Source organism: Salvelinus alpinus, chromosome 10 (assembly GCF_045679555.1).
Source record: "Salvelinus alpinus chromosome 10, SLU_Salpinus.1, whole genome shotgun sequence".
Lineage (NCBI taxonomy): Eukaryota > Metazoa > Chordata > Actinopteri > Salmoniformes > Salmonidae > Salvelinus > Salvelinus alpinus.
The window spans coordinates 38,720,240-38,747,309 of record NC_092095.1 but is presented as its reverse complement, the minus strand read 5'-3'; the positions used below and the strand labels follow the sequence as shown (position 1 = coordinate 38,747,309).

The window sequence follows — 27,070 nt, the reverse complement described above, 5'->3', positions numbered from 1 at the left end:
GTCCTCAGAGCATGGGCAGACCAGCTGGCTGGTGTGTTTACGGACATATTCAATCTCTCCCTATCCCAGTCTGCTGTCCCAACATGCTTCAAGATGGCCACCATTGTTCCTGTACCCAAGAAGGCAAAGGTAACTGAACTAAATGACTATCGCCCTGTAGCACCCACTTCTGTCATCATGAAGTGGTTTGAGACTCTAGTCAAGGATCATAATCACCTCCACCTTACCTGTCACCCTAGACCCACTTCAATTTGCTTACCACCACAATAGGTCCACAGACGATGCAATCGCCATCACACTGCACACTGCACTATCCCATCCGGACAAGAGGAATACCTATGTTAGAAGGCTGTTCATTGACTATAGCTCAGCATTCAACACCATAGTACCCTCCAAGCTCATCATGAAGCTTGAGGCCCTGGGTCTCAACCCCGCCCTGTGCAATTGGGTCCTGGACTTCCTGACGGGCAGCCCCTAGGCGGTGAAGGTAGGAAACAACATCTCTACTTCGCTGATCCTCAACACTGGGGCCGCACAAGGGTGCATGCTAAGCCCCCTCCTGTACTCCCTGTTCACCCATGACTGCGTGGCCATGCACGCCTCCAACTCAATCATCAAGTTTGAGACGACACAACAGTAGTAGGCTTGATTACCAACAACAACGAGACAGCCTACAGGGAGGAGGCTTTAAATGACGTGGAGCTTATAAAGCCTTCATAAACACTACATAAATGTGTTGCAAATCATCTATAACCATATGTCATACTCTGTAAAGGGTTCATAAATGTAGCATAACTGTGTGACATAACCACCAATGTAAAACGTGACATAACCCCACTAGGTCAAATATGACAAAACCTGTGCTTTATAAAGGGTGGCGTGCCCGGACTGTTAGGCCCTGACCATAGAGAGCCCTTGTTTCTCTATGGTGTAGTAGGTCAGGGCGTGACGAGGGGGTGTTCTAGTTTTTAATTTCTATGTTGGTGTTTTGGTTTGGTTCCCAATTAGAGGTAGCTGGTAATCGTTGCCTCTATTTGGGGTTCATATTTAGGTAGCATTTTTCCCACCTGTGTTTGTGGGATTTTGATTGTTTGTTAGTGTGTTTGGGCACTACGTCCTCACGGTCTTTGTAAGTTTTGTTATTTTGTTTTGTTAGTTTCACTTAAATAAATATGTGGAACTATACTCACGCTGCGCCTTGGTCCTCTCATTTCCAAGATCGTGACAGAATATCCCACCAACAAAGGACCAAGCAGCGTGAAAATTAGGTAAGGAAGTTTTGGACTTGGGAGGACATGAGAGGACACGAGACCCTTCCTTGGCGGGAGTTGCCAAGGAGCATGGAAGGACAGCGACGACGCCGGGGATCACGGCCACAGAAACCTCAATATTTTTTTTGGGGGGGGGGGGGGGCACATGGAGCTGGTGGTCGAGCAGCAGAGAGTGCCAGAGCCTGTTTGGGAGTCGGAGTCGGAATTGGATGAAAGATTCCGGAGAGAAGTGGTAGCGATGAGAATGCTGCCGTACAGGAGTGCTGAAGTGCGTGACACCAGTCACCGGTTTCATGCATCTGGCATCCAGTGCGCCTTCCCAGTCCGGTACGCCCTGTGCCTGCTCCTCGCACTCGCCCTAAAGTGCGTGTCACCAGTCCGGTGCCACCTGTGCCGGCTCCACGCATCAGACCTCTAGTGCACCTCCCCAGTCCGGTACGTCCTGTGCCTGCTCCTCGCACTTGCCCTGAAGTGCGTGTAACCAGTCCGGTGCCACCTGTACCGGCTCCACGCACTAGGCCTCCAGTGCGCATTCACAGTCCAGAGCTTCCGGCGACGGTTCACAGTCCAGAGCTTCCGGCGACGGTTCAGTCCAGAGCTTCCGGCGACGGTTCAGTCCAGAGCTTCCGGCGACGGTTCACAGTCCAAAGCTTCCGGCGACGGTCCACAGTCCGGATCATCCCGCGACGGTCCACAGTCCGGAACATCCCGCGACGGTCCACGGTCCCGAACATCCAGCAACGGCCAACGGTCCGGAACCTCCAGCGACAATCAACGGTCCGGAACCTCCAGCGACGGTCAACGGTCCGGAACCCCCAGCGGCGGTCAACGGTCCAGAGCTTCCAGGCAAGGCGTCCAGTCCTGTCCAGGGCGGGAGTCTTCCTCTGTGCCGATGTCCGGTCCAGGCACGGTGTCCAGTACCGATCCATGGTCGGAGCCTTCCTCTGCGCCGGTGCCCAGTCCAGGCACGGCGTCCAGTCCCGCTCCATGGCAGGGGCCCTCCTCTGTGCCGGTGTCCAGTCCAGGCACAGCGTCCAGTCCCGCTCCAAGACCGGAGCCTTCCTCTGCGCTGGTGCCCAGTCCAGGCATGGCGTCCAGTCCCGCTCTATGGCAGGAGCCCTCCTCTGCGCCGGTGTCCAGTCCAGACACGGCATCCAGTCCCGCTCCTAGGCCGGAGCCTTCCTCAGCACCGGTGCCCAGTCCAGGCACGGTGACCAGCCCAGCTCCAAGACTGCAGCCTTCCTCTGTGCCGGTGCCCATTCCGGCCGCGGCGTTCAACCCAGCTCCATGGACGGAGCCTTTCTCTGCGCCGATGCCCAGTCTAGGCACGGCGTCCAACCCAGCTCCAGGGCCGGAACCCTTCTCTGCGCCGATGCCCAGTCCAGTCACGTCGTTCAGCCTGGCGCCATGATCGGATCCGGGGTCTGGGGGGGGACTACGACCCGCACCGGAGCCGCCACCAACACTAGTCACCCCCCCTAACCCTCCCATTTGGTTTCAGGTTTTGTGGGCGGAGTCCGCACCTTTGGGTGGGGGGTACTGTCACGCCCTGACCATAGAGAGCCCTTGTTTCTCTATGGTGTAGTAGGTCAGGGCGTGACGAGGGGGTGTTGTAGTTTAACATTTCTATGTTGGTGTTTTGTTTTGGTTCCCAATTAGAGGCAGCTGGTAATCGTTGCCTCTAATTGGGGATCATATTTAGGTAGCATTTTTCCCACCTGTGTTTGTGGGATATTGATTGTTTGTTAGTGTGTTTGGGCACTACGTCCTCACGGTCTTTGTAAGTTTTGTTATTTTGTTTTGTTAGTTTCACTTAAATAAATATGTGGAACTGTACTCACGCTGCGCCTTGGTCCGCTCATTTCCAAGATCGTGACAGGGACCACCCATACGTTAAAGAAAACATGCACTCATGACTGTAAGTCGCTTTGTATTAAAGCGTCTGCTAAATTGTATATATTACTCTAAAATATTTATAGGATGGCCCAACCTCTTTCCCTCTTGGGTGCTTTGCCAATATTGGACCTGACCTCAACTTTCCCCCGCTCTGAAGTACAGTCATTTACAGCAAAAAACACTGGTAGGACATTTTTGAAATCTGTTTTATTTTTGACTTAATTCTGTTTTATTTCTCCAAAATTCAAGTTTTCTCTGTTTTGTTTTTCCGGGTTTCCGATCCCCCCCAAATGTAGGTTTCCCCCCAGTTTTTTCACACTTTTTTAATAGAAAAACAGCAACATTTGATTTTCTGTGTCCACAATTTTTTTTAAACAACATCAGGGAATGACTTTTCAGTTCTGGGGAAAATCTTAGAAACTTATTGTAGTTGTCCTTTAATTCAGTGTACATGTCCTGCAAAGTTTTTGGGATAGTGGTGTTTCTGTATCACAGTAAGCGCACATGTGCACATGAGTTCGCAAATCAAATGCCCGCTTGTGGTGCCACTGGACAGCAAAAAAACAAGCAAGTTAACCTTTTTTTATTGTAATTTAACTTAATTTGTAGTAGTGTAGTGTTGACTTAGATAACATAGCTACTTCAATCGTTATTTCAAATAATTTCACAACAATTGCTAGCTAGCTAATAACATTTTGCTAGCTAGCAGGGTCAGCTAAATAAAACATTCCCCTACGTCTCATAGTCACGTCATGAGATTTGTAAATGAAAGAGGAATATAGTAATATGAATCAAATGGAGTTTCCCATTTCCCTATTTAGATTATTTCTGGCGCAGCACAGAAATGACCTTATCCAGATGGTTGGACAAAGGCATTTATTAACAGACCTGCTAACTTTCTTTGTTGTTTTTTTTAAGGTTAGAACCAACATGCAGTACCTCCAGCAGGCAGAGAGGCAAAAACCATTAGTACGCCAGCTCAGGGACAAGCTACACTATTCACAGCCCTGTGTAATGTTCATTGTAATTGCATTGCTGGACTTTCTGAAACTTAATGTTTTCACAATACAAATACATTAACACAAACAGACCCCACAGAGCCCCAGGACAGCAACACAATTAGACCCAACCAAATCATTAGAAAACAAAAAGATAATTACTTGACACATTGGAAAGAGTTAACAAAAAAACATGCTATTTGGCCCTAAACAGAGAGTAAACAGTGGCAGAATACCTGAACACTGTGACTGACCCAAAATTAACGCAGTGAGCATGGCCTTGCTATTGAGAAAGGCCGCCGTAGGCAGACCTGGCTCTCAAAAGAAGACAGGCTATATGCACACTTCCCACAAAACGAGGTGGAAACTGAGCTGCACTTCCTAACCTCCTGCCGAATGTATGACCATATTAGAGACACAAATTTCCCTCGGATTACACAGACCCACAAAGAATTCACATTTCTATTGGGTGAAATACCACAGTGTGCAATCACAGCAGCAAGATTTGTGACCCGTTGCCACAAAAAAGGGCAACCAGTGAAGAAATAAATTGTAAATACATTTACAATACACAATTGTAAATACAACCCATTTGTATTTATTTAAGTATTTGCACATAGTTACAACACTGTATATAGACATAATATGACATTTGAAATGTCTTTATTAATTTTGTAATGTTTACTTTTATTGTTTATTTAGTTTTTGATTTGGTAAAGATATGTTTCCCATGCCTTAGAGAGAGAGAGAGAGAGAGAGAGAGAGAGAGAGAGAGAGAGAGAGAGAGAGTGTGAGAGTGAGATAGTGAGAGAGAAATAAAGGGTCTGAGAGAGGGGGGGGGGTGAAAGGAGGAAAGCATATGTTGCTGAGAAGAAGGAAGACAGGACAGGAGGAGAAGAAAGTTATGGCTTAGTTCCTACAGACAGGGTTGTTGCACCAAATATCATAGTAGTTAACTGTTCCAAGTATTCCCAGTACTAACATCCTGACTGTGTGTTCTATGTTCCAGATACTGGCTGGACCTGGGATCCAATGGCAGACTGACAGCCCGTGCTGCTACTGCAGACCTACACCCAGACCTGGAGGAGTGACCCAATGACTAAACGTCTGACTAAAGTCCACTGACCTCTTCACACTAACACCCAGAGGGAGTAGAACATCTAGCTGAGGCAAGCTGTATTTGGAGCTTTGTAGATACTGGTCTGGCCATGTTGAGAGGAAGAACTGTACTTCTCCTGCTGGTCCTCTGGGCATACCTGTGTTCCCATGGGGACGGACTGCGAGCCCTGAGGAGGACTACAGGGGGGAGGCGGGGGGGCACAGGGGTGGGGTTGACGCTGACGGGACAGGACGCTAATGGAGTGCCTCTGAGACGCTCCAAACGAGGATGGATGTGGAACCAGTTCTTCCTACTGGAGGAGTACACAGGGTTGGATCACCAGTATGTTGGCAAGGTACGGCGTGATGTTAATTGCCTCCTTTGTTTTTTATTCTTAATTTGTTGTCATCTCATTGTCTGAGTTCGATAGGATGAAAGGTGGGGACTTATATTATTATTCTGATGTTGGTTGATTGAATAAGACATTTCAGTCATAGCCAGCATTCCAGCCATAACACTTATTTTGAAATAGGATACACACCACATATTATCATTCTCAGATGGCCTAAAATGTACTTTGATTGAGATACAATACTTTGACTGGTAAAGAAGACTCCTCCATGTACTTCTCCCTAGATCTGTACCTAGAGGAAACTTCACCCCTGAGCACTGCCTCCTAGGCTGACTCGGATGTTGTGTTGTCTGATGTGTTTAGTGCTGACTGTCAGCTATGTGGTAGCTCGGCCGATGTCCATTCCACTCATATCAAAGCATCCTAAGGAGGTAGTGGACTAGTCCCCTACTGCCAAACACACAGGCTTCTTACGGCCATTATTTGTCCAACAAAATCAAAACACAATGTCGACCTAGATAACATAACTGAGAGTAGGCCTACAGCAAAGAATATCCAAATATGAAATGCTTTACATAGCTAGATGAGAGAGTTGAGGAAGTCGATATCGCTCTGTTTGTTTGCAACGTCGTACAACGTACTGTAATTGAGAGATTGTGAATGTCAAGCATCCCAGCCAAGGTCAGGACAAGTGACGAGGAGTAAAGAGTTCCTTTGAGGACTGGGATGTGTCCCAAATGGCAGCCTATTCTCTATATATTACATTACTGGTCAAAAGTAGTGCACTTTATAAAGAATAGGGTGCCATTTGGGATGAAACACTGGATGAATAGGGTCTGGTTGCTTTGCATTCCTGTGGTGCAGTCGGTCTCTCCGTCCATCCAGAGGATAGAGCCATCCAACCCGAATAAGATTCCACAACATAACATCGTCCCCAAGCGAGGCTTGACTTTCAGCTTTGCTTCTAAAACGATTACAGAGCTTGTGAAGGAACGATGCGGTGGGGGAGGAGAAGAACAAATATGAGAACAAAAAAAGACAGATAAGAGAGAAGAAGAAAAAAAAGTTAAGAAAATACAAGACGGTTGAGATCAAAACTGGAGCATAATCAAACCACTTTATCTCCTTTGAGCATTGATTGATGTTTCGGGCTCGTCCTTTAGCGTGTAAAGGGCTAATAGACTGTGAGGGTATATGGATTATCAGAACACACACACACACACACATTAAATACGCACACACTAGAGACACACAGACTCACGGCAACAACCCTTGAGCTACGGTGGGGCCGCGGCCTGAAGAGCCTTTCTACTGAAGATAGACACCATTAAGGTATCAAGCCATTGAGGAGTGTTTCACTTAATCAAGCCTCTCTGAGCGATGGGTGTTATTTCACAAGGAGACAAAGATGCCGGGACATTCTCCTTTATACTCTTAGAAATAAGGGTACAGTTAGGGTACAAAATGTACCCTGGAGTACAACAAATATTAAATACACATAATGTACCTTCAGAGGTACACATAATGATCTCACATGGTGCTGTTTGGTACCTTTTTAGGGTATATGTGCAGACAATTTAGTATAATGGTACATTTTTTTACCCAATATTTTGAATATAAAATGTACACTACATGACCAAAGGTATGTGGACACCTGCTCGTCAAACATCTCATTCCAAAATCATGGGCATTAATATGGAGTTGTTCGCCCCTTTGCTGCTATAACAGCTTCCACTCTTCTGGGAAGGATTTCCACTAGATGTTGGAACATTGCTGCGGGGACTTGCTTCCATTCAGCCAACAGCATAGTGAGGTCGGGCACTGATGTTAGGCGAGTAGGCATTGCGCATGGTGATCTTAGGCTTATGTGCACCTTCTCGGCCATGGAAACCCATTTCATGAAGCTCCCGACAAAGAGTTATTTTGCTGACATTGCTTCCAGAGGCAGTTTGGAACTCGGTAGTGAGTGTTGCAACCGAGGACAGACGATTTTTACGTGCTTCAGCACTCAGCGGTCCAATTCTGTGAGCTTGTGTGGCCTACCACTTCGCGGCTGAGCCGTTGTTTCTCTGAGCCGTTTCCACTTCACAATAACTGCACTTACAGTTGACCGGAATAGCTCTAGCAGGGCTGAAAGTTGACGAACTGACTTGTTAGAAAGGTGGTATCCTATGACGGTGCCACGTTGAAAGTCACTGTGCTCTTCAGTAAGGCCATTCTACAGCCAATGTTTGTCTATGGAGATTGCATGGCTGTGTGCTCGATTTTATATACATGTCAGCAACGGGTGTGGCTGAAATAGACGAATCCACATGTATATATAGTGTAAAATCATCACACTCTACGGTGAAGTCACATTTCTGTTTCCCAGGGTACAAATGCATTTTGTGTACCCTCAATACCCACCATAAGGTACAATGATTAATTTGTGCCACTTATAAGGAACTAACGGCTTTGTCAAAGTAACCACATTTCCATCCACAGTTTTATGCGAATAAACTCATTCCGTATACAACATTTATCACGACAGCTGTGATGGAAACAAAAAGTGTTGGTACAATTTGATAAATGCTGCAATTTGTTTGTTCTACATGGTGGGATCTTTTTGTGTCTGTCAAATGTATTATACAGGAAATGGCAGTGGAAATGCCTTTATGTGCAAATATTGATATAATAACATAATTTCAAAGTAAACGTGGAGTCACGCGATGATATGGTCTGTTGTCCTGCCACTACAACTCTGTCAACTAGTTGTTGTTCCCCACACTCGCAATAGCACCTGCTGACCATGTGTATGTGACCAATACAATTTGATTTGATTTGATTTGAAACAATACCGTTTATTAGGCTACAGATGAAATACGTTATGATGAACTTCACAGGGTGGTGAAAGTGCACGGTGAGGAGTTGGTGCTTCTTATCTCAGCCAAGGGAAGGGCTCACTCACAATTTTCCATAAGAACACATCCATGAATAAAGAATGGTACCAAAACATCCACCGAGAGCAACTTCTCCCAACCACCCAGGAACGGTTTGGTGACGAACAATGCCTTTTCCAGCATGATGGAGCACCTTGCCAAAGTGCAAAAGTGATAACTAAGTGGCTCGGGGAACAAAACATCGATATTTTGGGTCCATTGCCAGGAAACTCCCCAGACCTTAATCCCATTGAGAACTTGTGGTCAATCCTCAAGAGGCAGGTGGACAAACAAAAACCCACAAATTCTGACAAACTCCGAGCATTGATTATGCAAGAATGGGCTGTCATCAGTCAGGATGTGGCCCAAGTTAATTGACAGCATGCCAGGGTGGATTGCAGAGGTCTTGAAAAAGAAGGGTCAACACGGCAAATATTGACTCTTTGCATCAACTTCATGTAATTGTCAATAAAATCCTATGACACTTATGCAATGCTTGTAATTATACTTCAGTATTCCATAGTAATTTTACAAAAATATCTAAAGACATTGAGGCAGCACACTTTGTGGAAATTAATATTTGTGTCATTCTCAAAACTTTTGGCCACGACTGTACATGAAAACTTAAGTGAAAAAGTACATTTTGTGTGCACTACATCATCAGCACAAGTATGTTTGGTGGAAACGACTAGTGGGAAAATGGCAAGAGTGTGCAAAGCTGTCATCAAGGCAAAGGGTGGCTACACTGAAGGATCTCTAATGTAAAATATATTTTGATTTGTTTAACACTTTTTTGGTTGCTACATGATTCCATATGTGCTATTTCATTGTTCTCATGTCATCACTATTATTCTACATTGTAGAAATTAGTAAAAAAGAAAGAAAAATCCTTGAAAGAGTAAGTGTGTCCAAACTGCATATATATACAGCGCTCCACCTCAACCTTCCTATGATCCATCTGTAGCTTTTCGGTGACAATAATTCTCACTTTCTCCTCAGACTCCTTACAGGTCGCATGTGGAGACTCTGTTATGCTATCCACAGCATTGTCCTTCTCGATAGTCTGTTTTCCCAGTCATCTGTAATAATGATTCACAGACAGTACTGACGTCAACAAGCTTCGTTTGTTGTCATCTCACTGCAAGTCTCTTTCAGGACATCCACCTATCCCTGGGAGAACGGCAAACTGTTATTACGGTCTTGGACCTCTGGTCAGATCGTCCATTCTTTTGTTGAGTCTTAAGAGATTTCTACAAATAATGTTGAAGTTTTTTTCCTTTTGCTTTTACAATTGCTTGTAGACATATTTTTGTTAATTTTAAAGATCATGCACCTGTGATAACTTTGGGCGGCATGATGGTAGCAATGTAGGCTAATGCTGGTACTCCACACAATTCCAGCCACCACAGCTTGCAGGAATAAAGGAAACAGCAACAAACAGCCACAAGCTCAGGACTATCTGCAGTCTCAGCCACGAGGGCTAACCGCATTACCGGCTGTGTTCAAACTGTCAAGGAAGTCTGGGTAGCATCGCCAAGCCTCAGCTCTTCAGACTTTAGCGGTTGGCAGTATGCCGGGACAGATAGTAGAGGTCCCAGCAACTGAGGCTAACAGCGTTGCGGGATCCAATTTAAACAGGTAGACTGGTAAACAAACACTTTCTCAGAAACTTTCAAAACAACAAACCAGAGCTCTCTCTCGTTCCTCATTGAGCATGCGTTGCACTCTGATGACATATTAGTCTGTGAGGAGGCTTGTGCCAATTGAATGTCAGCATGCGTAGTACATCAAGGCCACTACATCTCCAGTTGAGTGATGTTATGATAGGGTAGGAACCAACGTGTTGGTCAGTGTTTCCCAGGGGACCCTAATCACATTTTAATAGATGTTGCATTTAGACAAATATTTTAGAATAGGCTATCTGATTCAGAACATGCTGTTGCACAAACAACGTGATGATCTACAACACCTCTGGTAGCAACCTGTATTAGAGTTATCGTTTGCTTTTCTGTAGCTAGTGAATTTAGCTAAATGACATTTAGACATCGCTAGTTAGCGATTAGCATTAGCATTATTTTAGGCACATGTCAGCCTACTTTGACTAACTAACTCACATTTTGCAGAGAGCAAGATACACAAACTAATAGTATAATAGAGAAATATGTGGATTCATTTTTAGACGCAACGTGGAAAGCAGCATTGTTCCTGTCTTGGAAGAGTATGTTTAGTGCATGAATTGACAGCATTCTGAGAGAATAAACAGCGTGGAGGAACTGTTTGCTGCCTGCTTTATTGACGAGGCAGGATTTAGTGTGTGTGGCCCGGAAACTGTAAGCAAGTAGCCGCGGGAGGCAGTCTGTTTTGTTTGAGCAGTGTAGAGAAGGGTGTTGAGGTGAAATATTGTTCCGCATTGAATCTTTTATTGGATTCTCTTTTAGTCACACTGGTGCTCCCAAAATCAAACTCCAGGTCACACAGTAAAATATTTTGTTGCACATGTGACCAAATTGGTCACACTTTAGACCCCTGAGTGCACTACTTTTTACCAGAGCCATAATGGTCTTTGTGAAAAGTACTGCACTAAATAGGGAATAGGGCGCCATTTGGGATGCGACCGTTGGCTGTTATCTTGGTGTGTGTATGTGCTGGTTGGTTGTTTTTCCTGGAGGAAGAGAAGAGAATCACCGTACACGGAGTCTCATTAGCAGTCGAGCAACATATCGGCCTAAAGAGAGCCTGGGCTGTCACTGGGGAAGAGTTTGTTTGCTTATTTGATTATTTTCCTGCTTTACCAAAGGGCACATTCATAGTGAAAATGGTTAATGGCCTGTGGTTGAGGAGTATTTGTACTGTACCATCATATCTCATAAAGTATTTACAGACCCTGATAGGCCCCAATGGTTTGTTAGGCCTTGTGGGTATGGTCTCTCCGCTCCTCCCAAGCGAGCAGTTATATTCTATCTATTTTCTCCCGCGCTCCCCTTTGCTACACTCCCTTCACTGCCTGGCCCTGTTTACCCCACAGTAATGGGCTGGAAATCGGGAAACATTGAAGGAAAAAAGCAAGTGAACAGAGACATAATGCATCAGGCTAGGCTGGTTCCTACTCGGCGTTCCCAAGTCAGTCTAGCTGTGTGTCAGTCAGCGCCTTCCTGAAATGTGTTCCAAATGGCACATTATTCCCTACATAATGCACAGCACTACTTTTCATCAGCGCCCTATGCACCCTGGTCAAAAGTAGCGCAACTCAAAGGTACTAGGGTGCCATTTGAGTCACACATAGGCTATGTGGGGATCTGTGGGGAGCAGCCCAGTCTCGGAGACTCCCAGGGTGGTGGTGGTAGGGAAAGTGGGGCCTAGCTCTGCTCTCAGCATCTTTTCATGCTCCCCCATCCCCCGCTGGGCGTTGGAGTTTGTAATATGGCACAGACAGAAACACTTTTTGTACCTGCGCCATGGCAAAGCCTTGGTCTCTGGCGGAGCACAAATCAAATCAAAGTTTATTGGTCGCATTCACAGATTTGCTGATGTTATTGCAGGAGCAGCTACATTCTTGTGTGTTTAATAATACACAACAATATGCACATACTCCAAAAAGTTACAATAAAGAAATTAAGACGTATCAGAACGAACAATATAAGAGTCCGGAATATAAATATATATACACTGCTCAAAAAAATAAAGGGAACACTTAAACAACACAATGTAACTCCAAGTCAATCACACTTCTGTGAAATCAAACTGTCCACTTAGGAAGCAACACTGATTGACAATATATTTCACATGCTGTTGTGCAAATGGAATAGACAAAAGGTGGAAATTATAGGCAATTAGCAAGACACCCCCAATAAAGGAGTGGTTCTGCAGGTGGTGACCACAGACCACTTCTCAGTTCCTATGCTTCCTGGCTGATGTTTTGGTCACTTTTGAATGCTGGCGGTGCTTTCACTCTAGTGGTAGCATGAGACGGAGTCTACAACCCACACAAGTGGCTCAGGTAGTGCAGCTCATCCAGGATGGCACATCAATGCGAGCTGTGGCAAGAAGGTTTGCTGTGTCTGTCAGCGTAGTGTCCAGAGCATGGAGGCGCTACCAGGAGACAGGCCAGTACATCAGGAGACGTGGAGGAGGCCGTAGGAGGGCAACAACCCAGCAGCAGGACCGCTACCTCCGCCTTTGTGCAAGGAGGTACACTGCCAGAGCCCTGCAAAATGACCTCCAGCAGGCCACAAATGTGCATGTGTCAGCATATGGTCTCACAAGGGGTCTGAGGATCTCATCTCGGTACCTAATGGCAGTCGCCACTGGCACCCTGTGCTCTTCACAGATGAAAGCAGGTTCACACTGAGCACATGTGACAGACGTGACAGAGTCTGGAGACGCCGTGGAGAACGTTCTGCTGCCTGCAACATCCTCCAGCATGACCGGTTTGGCGATGGTGTGGGGTGGCATTTCTTTGTGGGGCCGCACAGCCCTCCATGTGCTCGTCAGAGGTAGCCTGACTGCCATTAGGTACCGAGATGAGATCCTCAGACCCCTTGTGAGACCATATGGTACCGTACGGTACCTAATGGCAGTCAGGCTACCTCTGACGAGCACATGGAGGGCTGTGCGGCCCCACAAAGAAATGCCACCCCACACCATCGCCAAACCGGTCATGCTGGAGGATGTTGCAAATTTGACCGTCTTTGTGAGACACAGAGTAGGTGAAAGGATGATCTCCACATGTGTGGTTCCCAACATGTAGCATGGAGGAGGAGGTGTGATTGTGTGGGAGTGGGTGCTTTGCTGGTGACACTGTCGGTGATATATTTAGAATTCAAATGCTAACACAGCATTCTGCAGTGATACGCCATCCCATCTGGTTTGCGCTTAGTGGGACTATCTTCTGTTTTTCAACAAGACAATGACATAGTTTTGATGACTTCACTAATATTCTACAATGTAGAAAATAGTACAAAAAATCATGAAAAACCATTGAATGAGTAGGTGTGTCCAATCTTTTGACTGGTACTGTATATATATTTTTTTTTTTACAGTTTTTGTCATTTTTGTTCTGAACCCACTGCCCGCAAGTCGTTGTGACGTCATCAAGTTCAACACCCCCATCCCGACCCAGTCCGTTGTTTGGTTGCACCTGTTTATCTGCTGTTTACAGAGCTCGTAAGGTCTCCCAGTCTGCCATGTACGGAGATTAAGTGACCAGTATCCAAACATGAGATGCGTTGACTTGTCGGGTGAGTGTAGCAATCTACCTGGTTTAAATATCAACAGTAAAAAAAAAAAAATGCTGGGTTAAAAACACCCCAGAACTGGGTAAATAGAGGAGAGAACACACGTTGGGTTATTTTTGACCCAGCCAGTTGGCGTTGCTTTCAGATAGTTATTTTTAGACACCAATAAGAGTAAATGTCATTCTGTTTTTTTACATTTATTATAAAAAAACACCTTTATTTAACCAGGTAGGCCAGTTGAGAACAGGTTCTCATTTACAACTGCGACCTGGCCAAGATAAAGCAAAGCAGTGTGACACAAACAACACAGAGTTACACATGGTATAAACAAACGTACAGTCAATAACACAATAGAACAATCTATATACAGTGTGTGCAAATGTAGTACGATTAGAGAGGTAAGGCAATAAATGGGCCATAGTGGCAAAATAATTACAATTTAGCAATTAAACACTGGAGTGATAGATGGGCAGAAGATGAATGTGCAAGTAGAGATACTGGAGTGTAAACGACCAAAATAAAAATATGGGGATGAGGTAGTTGGGTGGGCTGTTTACAGATGGGCTGTGTACAGGTGCAATGATCGGTAAGCTGCTCTGACAGCTGATGCTTAAAGTTAGTGGGGGAGATATAAGTCTCCAACTTCAATGATTTTTGCAATTCATTCCAGTCATTGGCAGCAGAGAACTGGAAGGAAAGGGGGCCAAAGGAGGAGTTGGCTTTGGGGATGACCAGTGAAATATATCTGCTGGAGCACATGCTACGGGTGGGTCCTGCTATGATGACCAGTGAGCTGAGATAAGGCAGGGCTTTACTGATCACCAGAGGAATAGAGGAGGAGTAGGATAAGGGTACGGCTAAAGGCTATAAGAACTGGTCGTCTAGTGCATTGGGGACAAAGAATAAGAGGAGCAGATTTCTGGCCGTGGTAAAATAGATTCAGGGCATAATTTACTGACAATGGTATAGTAGGTTGTGAGTTTAGTGGAGGTAAACCTAGGCGTTGAGTGACGATGAGAGGTTTCATTCTCTGGAAGCACCAGTTAAGCCTGGTGAGGTCTCCGCATGTGTGTGGGGTGGGACAAAAGAGCTATCTAAGCCATTTTGAGCGGTACTGAGGGCTCTACAGTGAAATAAAAGAATAAGAACTAGCCAGACAGCAGTAGACACGGCATATTGACATTAGAGAGAGGCATAAAGCAATCACAGGTGTTGATCAGGAGAGTTAAGACAACAACGGGTAAATGGCGATGAATGGGCAGAAAGGGTCAATTAGGTATATACAGGACCTTAGTTCGAGGCTGGGGCGGACAGGTAAACAAAATGAGGTACCGTGTTATTGAATCACGGGGCATCAGCTGTGTAGTCGAGTGATCATAGGGTCAAAAGAGCAGCAATAGGTGAGTCAGGGTGCCATTCGGTAGTCACTACTACACTAGGCGAGCAGAGGACACAGCGTTCAGAAAAGATAGCGGGCCGGGTCTAAGTAGATGGTTCTTCGGCGACATCGTAACATAATAGCCTGTTAAGACCACATTGGGCGATCACGTCGGCAGTCCAGTCGTGAAGGATCGGCGGCGCTCCCTGTCGACAATAAAGGGTCCAGGCAAATTGGCAAAGTAGGTATTGTAGCCCTAGAATTAGCTGGTATATGGGCCTAGCTCAAAGCTAGCTGGTGCTTGCTTCAGGACAGAGGTGTTAGCTAACAGTAGCCACTCGTTTGCAGCTAGCTAGCTGCGATGATCCGGTGTAATGATCCAGAGCGGCAGGAATCCAGTGATGTGGTAGAGAGAAGCAGTCCGATATGCTCTGGCTTGATATCGCGCTGTTCAGACTGGCAGGTGTTGTCTGAGCTAAGGCTGGCTGGTGACCGAGAAAAAAGTGAAGACTGCTAGCCGTGGCTAACAAAGACTAGTAGCTAGTTAGCTGGCTAGAGCCTGATGGAAGTTCCAGTTATAAGGAATAGAAATAGCAGATCTGTACCACATAGGGTGAGGCGGGTTGCAGGAAAGTATATTTAGTTTGTAGATAGAAAGTGAGATTAAGATATATATGAAAAAGATTGCCTATTTACACGGGACAAGACAAAGACAAACACACACGTCCTACTGCTACGCCATCTTGGAGAGCAAAAATTTTCTGTTGTATTGTAAACACATGTTAAGGTTGATCACTGACACTTTTGTACTTAAAGAGATTCTCCATTAGTTTGTATAGTTCTGTAGCGCTCATGAGCCAAAAATGGTACACTAAAATTGCGTACTACGTCATATACAGTGGGGAGAACAAGTATTTGATACACTGCCGATTTTGCAAGTTTTCCTACTTACAAAGCATGTAGAGGTCGGTAATTTTTATCATAGGTACACTTCAACTGTGAGAGACGGAATCTAAAACAAAAATCCAGAAAATCACATTGTATAATTTGTAAGTAATTAATTTGCATTTTATTGCATGACATAAGTATTTGATCACCTACCAACCAGTAAGAATTCCGGCTCTCACAGACCTGTTAGTTTTTCTTTAAGAAGCCCTCCTGTTCTCCACTCATTACCTGTATTAACTGCACCTGTTTGAACTCGTTACCTGTATAAAAGACACCTGTCCACACACTCAATCAAACAGACGCCAACCTCTCCACAATGGCCAAGACCAGAGAGCTGTGTAAGGACATCAGGGATAAAATTGTAGACCTGCACAAGGCTGGGATGGGCTACAGGACAATAGGCAAGCAGCTTGGTGAGAAGGCAACAACTGTTGGCGCAATTATTAGAAAATGGAAGAAGTTCAAGATGACGGTCAATCACCCTCGGTCTGGGGCTCCATGCAAGATCTCACCTCGTGGGGCATCAATGATCATAAGGAAGGTGAGGGATCAGCCCAGAACTACATGGCAGGACCTGCTCAATGACCTGAAGAGAGCTGGGACCACAGTCTCAAAGAAAACCATTAGTAACACACTACGCCGTCATGGATTAAAATCCTGCAGTGCACGCAAGGACCCCCTGCTCAAGCCAGCGCATGTCCAGGCCCGTCTGAAGTTTGCCAATGACCATCTGGATGATCCAGAGGAGGAATGGGAGAAGGTCATGTGGTCTGATGAGACAAAAATAGAGCTTTTTGGTCTAAACTCCACTCGCCGTGTTTGGAGGAAGAAGAAGGATGAGTACAACCCAAGAACACCATCCCAACCGTGAAGCATGGAGGTGGAAACATCATTCTTTGGAGATGCTTTTCTGCAAAGGGGACAGGACGACTGCACCGTATTGAGGGGAGGATGGATGGGGCCATGTATCGCGAGATCTTGGCCAACAACCTCCTTCCCTCAGTAAGAACATTGAAGATGGGTCGTGGCTGGGTCTTCCAGCATGACAACAACCCGAAACACACAGCCAGGGCAACTAAGGAGTGGCTCCGTAAGAAACATCTCAAGGTCCTGGAGTGGCCTAGCCAGTCTCCAGACCTGAACCCAATAGAAAATCTTTGGAGGGAGCTGAAAGTCCGTATTGCCCAGCGCCAGCACCGAAACCTGAAGGATCTGGAGAAGGTCTGTATGGAGGAGTGGGCCAAAATCCCTGCTGCAGTGTGTGCAAACCTGGTCAAGAACTACAGGAAACGTTTGATCTGTGTATTTGCAAACAGAGGTTTCTGTACCAAATATTAAGATCTGCTTTTCTGATGTATCAAATACTTATGTCATGCAATAAAATGCAAATTAATTACTTACAAATTATACAATGTGATTTTCTGGATTTTTGTTTTAGATTCCGTCTCTCACAGTTGAAGTGTACCTATGATAAAAATTACAGACCTCTACATGCGTTGTAAGTAGGAAAACCTGCAAAATCGGCAGTGTATCAAATACTTGTTCTCCCCACTGTACAGTGGTTCCTCCTATAAAAGCTGCGCCATACTGCGGCACACCCTGCATGCTGTTGCAGCATTCTGTGGCATGTCATTTAATTCTCAGCCATTTATTCTGTTACTACAAGTTATTGCTAGTTTGACCACCAGAGGGCATCTTTGAGAAGCATTTGATCGTATTCCGTATTGACATTACCAGAGAATTTAAAACCATTTTTGTAATAACATAGTATATGGTATATGATTATAATGGAATTAAGTAATTAATTAATTTGATTAATACTATGGTGTTTCCATTCAGAGAAAAATTGTCAGTTTGTAAATTCAGACCGTTTCGCTCTCGGAGCGCACACTGGACGTTCGGGCCGAGGAGTAGGGTTGATTTGAGCGCTCTGGCCTTACAACGGCAGTCAAGCACCCAAGCTAACGTTGGCTAGCTACTTCCAGACACAAAAGAGACCACTCTGACCATTTTACTTGCCCTAGCAGAGCTGGTAAGTCAGTTTTCATGTTAACCAGAGCGTTGGTGACTGTAAATGTGCTGCTGGAAACAATTTAATCATGCTTTTTATCCGACGTTTACTGACACCGGCCATATTCAACGGGTGTTGAGCGCTCGTAAAGTAATTATTCTTCGCTCTGGTACACTCAGACGAGAGTGCTCTGAAACCCATGTAGATAGTAGGCTGAACACATTAAATTTTTAACAACGTTCTTTTCTGATAAAAACTAGTTCATTGCATCTGCCGTGGAGCCCAGTTTCATAATATGACCATATTTCCCAGCTGCTTGCCGTCAATTTAAAGTAATCGCGAAAAAACAGGCCTTATTTTAGTGCATTTTTCACCCTGCCAGCTCCTATTAGTTCTATTGAGCACCGTGGCACCAACTTGCCTTCCGAACGTTCTATTCCCAGCTCATTGTTCAACGTCACAATGCCTGCTTCGCTATTGTTTTTCAATGAGACCTGCTCACATTGTTTTATAGTTAAAATGTAAACAACAAAAATAATATTCGAACTCTGCGGTCTTCCCATTGTTTCCTATGGGGGAAATATAGGCATGTCTGTCTATTTTGCCAAATATCTCACAATGTGTATATTTAGATTTTTTTTCAAATCAGGTGTAACCGATAGCTAGTTAGCGGGGTGCGCGCTAATAGCGTTTCAATCGGTGTTGTCACTCGCTCTGAGACCTTGAAGTAGTTGTTCCCCTAGCAAGGGCTGCTGCTTTTGTGGAGTTATGTGTAACAATGCTTTGAGGGTGGCTGTTATCTATGTGTGCAGAGGGTCCCTGGTTCAAGCCTAGGTAGGGGCGAGGAGAGGGACGGATGCAAAACTGTTACACGGGCACCATTTTAATCAGAAGAATCTCCTCTTTGTAATTGTGTAAGTCTGGGCAGCGAGCTCATTTGTCATTGATCGGTAGACCAGTTATAGTCAGAAGTTTTTATTTTTACCCAACTTTTTCATTACGTAGTCATAAGCACAGTTGACATCATCGAGGTGCAGATATTTACTTTCTACACAAGTAGTTTTTTCCAGTTTTGTCCAACAAACAGATTGTAGTGGTGAAATAAAAGAGATACATTTTTTGTGGAATTCTAAGCATCACTCCAGTCAAAACAGGCTCTGCGAACGTTCGATTCCATTAATGGGCTCGCGCTAGTGTTCCAGTTTTTCAGCCTTGGGTGAATTTTGACTAGTTCTATTGTCCAGCCTATAGACAGCCAGAGCGAATTTACGAAAGCACCCAAATGTCCATTGAGAAAGTACAACGACAATACCATTTAGCTAAGCTAAGAATGACGAGAATAATCAAGTCAATAAACGTTGGGTAGTTAGATAGCCTATAGTTAATATACTGGCAAGTTTGATGTTTAACTACTAACGTTAGGTAGCTAGCTAACATACCGGTACATACTGCTGTAATGATATGCTATGTGGTCCGTGAGGACAGTGTAGCGAACAAATTGTCAGCCAACATAACGTGTAAGGTAACTTATTTTAAAAGTCATTACTTTATTACATTGAGTAGTAAGCTACCCCTTGGTCGTCAGGGAAAATCTGGTCTGTGATAGGAGTGTGGGGGGGGGGGGGGGGGGGGTTCACACTTAGCTCGGCTATTAGTGTATTAAGTAAAGGTTGAATAGTCTATTGTTCAGCTATTAGCCCTCCACCCCAAATTGCAACAAATTGCTGTTCCCATCTCATTCCTTTCCCTCTTCCACGCATCATCATTCTGCTCCTGAGTGGCTCGCTTGTGGGCGTGCTGGCAGGATATGGCAGCATCTTCGGTTGTGCGTCAAGAATTCTGCATACAGTAGCGCGTTTGTATGAAGATGTGGTTATTCACAGGAACATTCTTATGGAGGTACATTTGTGTCTTTTTGTCGAGAGCAAAACCTTTTTTTATATTCCATCAAAAATAATTGTTCTGAAAGCAACTTTTTTCCAAACAAAGGAAGTCAAAGCGGACACCTACGAAGAAGGTCTGTTTGATGATGGCATCTCAGGTAAGCAGCACTGGGCTGTATATCCTAAAAATCTGCTGCTTTAGATTGAACGGTCATATCTAAGTTATTGTTTTCATATCTATAAAAAATAAGCTGTTTTCTTTACTTTCAGAGAGCGAGCTGATCAAGGGGTCGAAAATGTAGATATTGCCAGATGTTCACTGTCCGAGGAACAGGCCGTGGAAGCTTTATTGCTGGCAAAAGTGTCCATAACCAGAGGTAATTAAACTGTTCTGTGTTCTTTTTCTCCGTCTCTGCCTGTCTTGTGGTACATGGAACCTGTCTCACATATATTAATTAAAAAACCCTTGAGATGTCAGCTGCTAATTTTCAGATTTACACCGCATAAACACAGCCATTTTCACTGGACTATAATTTTCCCTGGGGGTTAGCCTTGCAATAACCAAGTGGTGAGACACATAGCCCTCTATATTTAAATGTTTCCGGCACACTCCGATTTGTGTCTGCATCCCATAAAGTATCTTCTATTGACATTATCTTCTATTGTTTGTCCTCATGTGTCTGTTTTTTAGCATAAAGTACTCTGTAGCCAATTAGTGTGGACACCAGGTGAGACCACACACACACACACAATAACAGTCTCTCTTATTCACTTCATCCCCTCTCCCCCTTCTCCCTAAATCCTCTAGGTTATATCAGCTGTTTTGGTGAACCCCTCCCGCATCTGAACTGGCTGACACAGAGGGCACAGCATGATCATAGGTGAGATGTCACTTGGTCAGGTCAACAGGAAGTATTATTATAGAGATGCTTTACATTGAACTACAGACATCGATGTAGTAGTCCCGGAGTTAATGATCCAAGGTCAGTTTTGCATTTCACCTCCTGATTTAAGATGACTGACCGTGTTAGAATAAAAAAAAACAAGGCTTAATCATGCTCTCTCTCTATCCATTTGTCACTCGTCTGCAGGTATGTATTGATGTGAGAGGAAGCCAGTCCTGTCATCGCCACCTCACCCGCTCTTAAGATAACCTTCGGGCCAACTGGGGGCCCAAGGCTGGTTAGGAGACACCGCAATTGTGATGAACTGAGAGAATATTAGGGTAGCACAGTAATTCATGAATCATATGCTGTCTACCGCTGTTTTTACCTCTTTCCCTTTCTGTCTTCTACACCTCTCTCCCCACCTCGTCTTTCTTCCTCGTTTTATAATGCACACCATATGTGCATTGAAGTACAGATTGCACTTGTATTTATAATATTACAATTATCATAATTATAATGCATTTATGTATTTATAACACCTGGATAATGAACTTCTTTCAATAAAGCGTTTCACATTCTCCACTGGTTGAAATTAAGTATCTCATTGAAATACTATCCTGTGTCCTCAGATTAATGCAGATGAAGGGAGTTAGATATGCATAGATTTTTTTGTATATATACAGTATATATTACAAATCAATCATGTTTCTAGTCTATTGCATAGTTACAATGTGTAATCATTGATGTTCCAGGAGCAGGAGTGGTAAACATTGTTGAAGTGTATAGTTGTAATACATACATGCAGACACAGCATCATTCAAATAATGGAGTTTGATATGACTGAAAAAGAATGTCTCAGAGATTCATACCTGAACCGCACCTTTATTTGCCAGGGAAGTGTTAAGGCTGCGTAAGTTCGACTGAGATCGGAACAATATGACACCTGAACTTGGTTAAAATAATTGTTTAATTCAAAAGTTAATAAATGGCAGATGCAATTTCCGTATATACGGGTTCAATGTTTCATCACGCAGGATAAGACAGAGAACTGATTTGTTCCTGACAAAGATAGTATATTATACTCATGACAGAGATAGTTCCCACTTCCGAGCCGGCCTGTCAGAGTAGAGACTGGGCGTGGTTTAGACTTACCCAGCCTATCGTTGATGTTGGCGCCTTAAGCCAGTCCTGGCCCCTTAGCGCATGTGATGTCCCGACGCTGTTGCTGTGTAGATTACGCTCCTTCACCCCAAAGACTGAGGTCAGACAGCTCTGTAATATTGTCTGAGATATTCACACCTGTATACAATGGCCACTGTTCTCGCTCAAGGCTAACCACAGCTTCCCAGCACTCTTATCTGGCTAACTGTTACTTCCAGCACACACACACAGACACCCAGGCTCCCAGGCCAACAGTTTGTCAATATCCAATCACATTTAATACAGTTGCTAATTACGTTTGTTATAGTATTCAATCACATGTAATACAGTTGCTAATCACGTTTGTTATAGTATTGGGTTATAGTGCATAACTCAGAACCTCACAGATGTTCTTCGTGTGTATAGTTTATCTGTTATTGTCTATTGTACACCACAGTCAGCAGTCCCCTGATTCACCCCCCTCCTGTGTCTCTCTAAGATTAGCACAGTCTCGGTCACACAGTACAGCGCCCACAGCGCCCTTTCTAACACACACACATTTCAGACTGCTTGTTCATATCTTATGCTCAGATACATTTGTTGCAATTTCAGGCTGTGGCCTCATGGTTAGACAGAGCACTGGTAAGAGTAGAGACTAATGGAAAATGTAGGTTCACATGAGTCAGTAATTCAAACTTTAATGCATAAGAAGCCCTACTAGCTTATAGTTAGTTAAGCATGTCAAAAAACCTTATAAAACCCCACAGAAGAGTACATGATCAGTGGATATGTTCAATGTAACGTAAACTCACTCACTTTTGTACATCGCCTTGGTCCGTACAATTGACCTTATTTTAGCGCCCCAAAAACGTAATACTTCCAGATCAACTGTAATGTCAATACCATTGTAAAGCACAATTTCTCCCCTTTCCAACAGAATCAATTACATGACCCCCACGCTGCCCGTTTCTGCATAATTCAACAAGACAATGAGCTCCGTAGGGTCTTTAAAAAAAATGGCGGGTGGGGAAGCGAAACTAATGCGTGATAGTGAGAAGGAGAGATGTTTTGTGGGAAAATAGCATTTCTTCACTCGATCTGTCCAACTTATCACCTTATCGCCTCTAAAATGGAAATAAAACACTATAAAGAGTTTATATAATGTGTCATTACATATCTATTTGAAGGTTTGTGTCGAATTTGAATCAGGTTTTTAGGGCGGTGCTAAAGTGATCTTAGAAGTAAACAGCGGCTTTGAGAATGATGATCGCATGCAATGATGACGCAAAAAATGACTAGGTATCCCCCCTTACCCCCATCACTGTCCATTTCTTGTTTTTAAACGATGAGAGAAGTGCTACACCTGGTGGAGAGAGATTGTAAGACAGAAATAGTTGCTTTATGCGTGCTGTACGTTACGACATGACACGTCATGATGTAACGGAGGGTCCGTTTTTTCAACTTTTCTCCAATACTATAGAGCCATTACCATGTCGATCAACGCTTGAATAGAAACGTAGTTCACACCCCTGATTTTGAAGTCAACACAGTCGGTACAAACCCATGAGTTTTCTTTGTAGCCTCGTATGAATGTTGCGGTTGCGCACATTTGAACGGAATGGGGTGAGTTTACGTTACAGGCTACAATGTGGGAATCTCATGCATGGTAATAACTACAGTACATGTATATAGGACTTGCATCCTTGGCGCAATAAAGTTAATGTATTCTACTCTATCCATAGGCTTCATTAATGCCATTCAGACTTGAAGTTGATACAACAACTATGATAGCTGAGGTTCATAGATTGGTATGAATATTAGTTTAGAACCTAACGTTTTAGGGTCCATGCACAGATCGGCTACATACTGTAGCTAGCTACACATCCATATGCATACAGTTCTTTTTATCCTCCACTACACAATAAGCAAGTAAATAGTTAGCTAGCTATGTTTCTTCAGCTGCATTGCAAAGCAAGCTTACACATTTACTGCTAATTGTACATTCAATTAGCAGTAAATGCTTTAGCTAGCTAGATTTTTACATCCACTGTTTCACAAGACGACAGCCTGGTTTGCTGGTTTTCTCAGGAGTCCCTAAAACATTAAACAACACGAATTACAAATGCATTGTCCTAACACTAGCTAGCTGGCTAATGTTAGCTAGTCAGATAACTTGCTAAATAGTGATTTTCATAAATTAACTTTATGACAAAAAAATATGCACAAATGTTTGTCTTTACATTAACTAACATATTCCTCTCAATTGTAAATGTTTTGCTTGACTCGTTATGACGTTATAACAACTTACATCTGGTTCCAACATAATGTTTTGTCAGCCATCTTTGTTGAAGAACGCCACAAGGGCAAGGGTGGCTCGCGTCAAAATTCGTCATTGGAACCACTCGATATGATTGGTCATAAAAAAACCTTGAGACCCAAATGCATAATGAGTGCTCTATCTCCCCCTTGTGGTGGTCTGGAGCAATGAAGCCATGACACTGGGTACCTCTAAATCCCGCGGTGCAAGCTCGCAACTTTTAAAGGAGGAACCACTGTACGCGCAGATATGTGCACCACGTCATTGCTCTCTCGCTTTCTCTCATGCTCTGCTGTGGGTGCATGATGTCGCTTTCAAACTAGGGATTTCGTGGATAACTGAGGTACTACAGTAATTCTACTCATAGATTATGCATGTATGAACTACACATTGACACATCCAGCCCAAATTGGAATGTTTAAAAAAATACTTAGTAGTTGTCAGTATTCTGGAGCATGTCTTAAATGAGGCTTACAAAAGTTGAGTTCCTCAAGTGCCTATGTGTATCCCAATGATGAAATAGTTACCACTTTGTTATGTTATTTAAATAATAATGTTATTAAGTGTATAAGTCCATATGTGCCCTAGTCCACTGTATAGGGGATAGTGTGCCATTTGGGACACACCCAGACTATTTGGCGGTAGACTGAAGGGCTAAAAGGGTAACTGGCTGGTTGACCTAAGGGCCTTGTCTAAAACCATACATATTGTATACCCTATAGCTCTGTGATACTCAAATGACAGCTAAATATGTCTGGACCACCATGCCATTTTCTGTGCTGATGATATACATTAATTTAAAAGAAAAACGTCTACAATATTCCTGCTCCTAATATGCAGAATTAAGGTAAAAACGTATGTGATATCATTATTTTTAGGAATGTATTGATTATTATTATTATTACACTTAAAATGTTAGGATTTATGGATCTTGTGGAGTTGGTTAATGTTGCCTTTCAAAAACTACTGTCTTGTGACCTCTTTATTGTGTGTAATAAAATAGAATAGTTCTTAATCTAATAGAGCATGGGTGACCTACAGAACAGAAACTCGCTCCACAAAAGGCCAAAGCTCTCCTGTAGCACTAGTACTGGAGCATCTTCCTTGGGTGCTTCCCAAATGACACACTAAAGAAGTTCACTAAATAGGGAATAGGGTGCCATTTGGGACATATTCCTCCTTTGCTTTATTTCATTATGATTTGATATCATGGAGGACGGAGGAGAAAGGGCCCTGCATCGACGTGTGGAGGTATCCTGGTGGCCATGATCAATGCTTTCTTCCCCCTGGTGAGTCTTTTATTGAATTTTCAAGAGAAATTTATCAGGAGCCATTGTGGATCCACGTCTGGCTGACAGATTGATTTTCGGGAGAGGTTTTTCTCCTAATTTGAGTAGCAGGGACCCGGGTGGGCGGCTGTAAATTCACTTCCACCATAGAAAGGGGTAGGGTGGGTGACTAGAAGAGGAGGGAGACGGAGGGATCACAAACCTTAGTGCAGTAAGCAGGAGAGGAGAGCAGGGGTTCGATACACTGAGCTGGCTGTGTAATATCCTTCAGGGGAATGAGGGAATGATGCTAAACCCCTCAAAACCAAACGAGCAGACCCCGAGCGCTCACTCTGTGTCCATACAAACAAGATTGGACGGAATATGTCACACTGTCTGTCTATCGGTGGCAGATAGCCTAGCGGTTAAGAGCATTGTGCCAGTAATCAAAAGGTTGCTGGTTTGAATCCCCAAGCGGACTAGGTGAAAAATCTGTTGATGTGACCTTGAGCAAGGTACTTAACCCTAGTTGCTCTGGATATGACTGTCTGCTGAATTACTAAAATGTAAATGTATCTCATTGGGAGAGGGAGCAGGTGATGGGAGAGGAACAAGAAGATAACCAGTCAGTTGCACAACTGAATGCATTTAACTGAAATGTGCCTTCTACCTTTAATCCAACTCCTCTGAATCAGAGAGGTGTGGGGGCTGCCTTAATCAACGTACACAAAGCAGTTGTTGTTGTTGCGGGTTAACTGCCTTGATCAAGGACAGAAATACAGACTTTTCCACCTTGCCAGCTCAGGGATTTGAACAACCAACCTTCTGGTTACTGGTCCAACACTCTTAACCACTCGGCTACCTGCCACACCAGAGGGGAGGTACATGGTCAGCACAACATAACCACAAATATAGACAGTCAGTAGCTAGCTTCTCCCAACTTGGTTAGATAGGTGGAAAACACGATGATCATATCTTTCAGTGTTTACAACAAACACAGACATGTTAAAGATACATTAAAGATACATTGTTAAAGAAGAATAGGGTGCAATTTGGGACACATTCATACTGTTGCAGTGCTCATCCACCTGATTGAATTTACTGACTGAACAATCTAACATACTCCATCTGTCCAGCACCAGAAGCTAGCAAGTCACACACCACATTATGTGACCGGATTCAGGATCGTAGGCTTTTGATGCTATATCCTACTTCAAAGCAGGGCTTTTGAAAAAAAATATTATGTCTTCTTTAACATATGAACATTCATATGCCTTAATTACAAGCTGGTCTGGGGTCCGTAAATATGAATACATGAGCTATGAGGAAGAAAGGAAGGGTCCATGATTGGCCGAGATAATTGAGGGGCATAATAGAGACTACACTCTAAAAAATAAGAGGTTCCTGGAGTATCCTTTAGGGGTTCTTCAAATTGAAACTGTAGAAGAACCCCTATAAGTTCTTCAAAGA

The 27,070-nt window shown here is 43.9% G+C and overlaps 1 protein-coding gene and 1 long non-coding RNA gene across 2 annotated transcripts in view; both read left to right on the top strand.

Moving 5' to 3' along the window:
- The window catches only part of LOC139532046 (cadherin-6-like), a 111,241-nt gene that overhangs the window by 58,249 nt on the left and 25,922 nt on the right, over positions 1-27,070 (top strand). The window contains exon 2 of the mRNA XM_071329158.1: positions 5,175-5,619. Coding sequence (XP_071185259.1) covers positions 5,374-5,619 — 246 coding nt within the window. The 5' untranslated portion in view covers positions 5,175-5,373. The remainder of the gene's footprint in view (positions 1-5,174; positions 5,620-27,070) is intronic.
- Positions 19,755-21,527, top strand: LOC139532049 (uncharacterized). Its single transcript, XR_011666482.1, has 5 exons — positions 19,755-20,004; positions 20,095-20,146; positions 20,259-20,365; positions 20,797-20,869; positions 21,080-21,527. It is a non-coding gene; the product is annotated as an uncharacterized lncRNA (long non-coding RNA).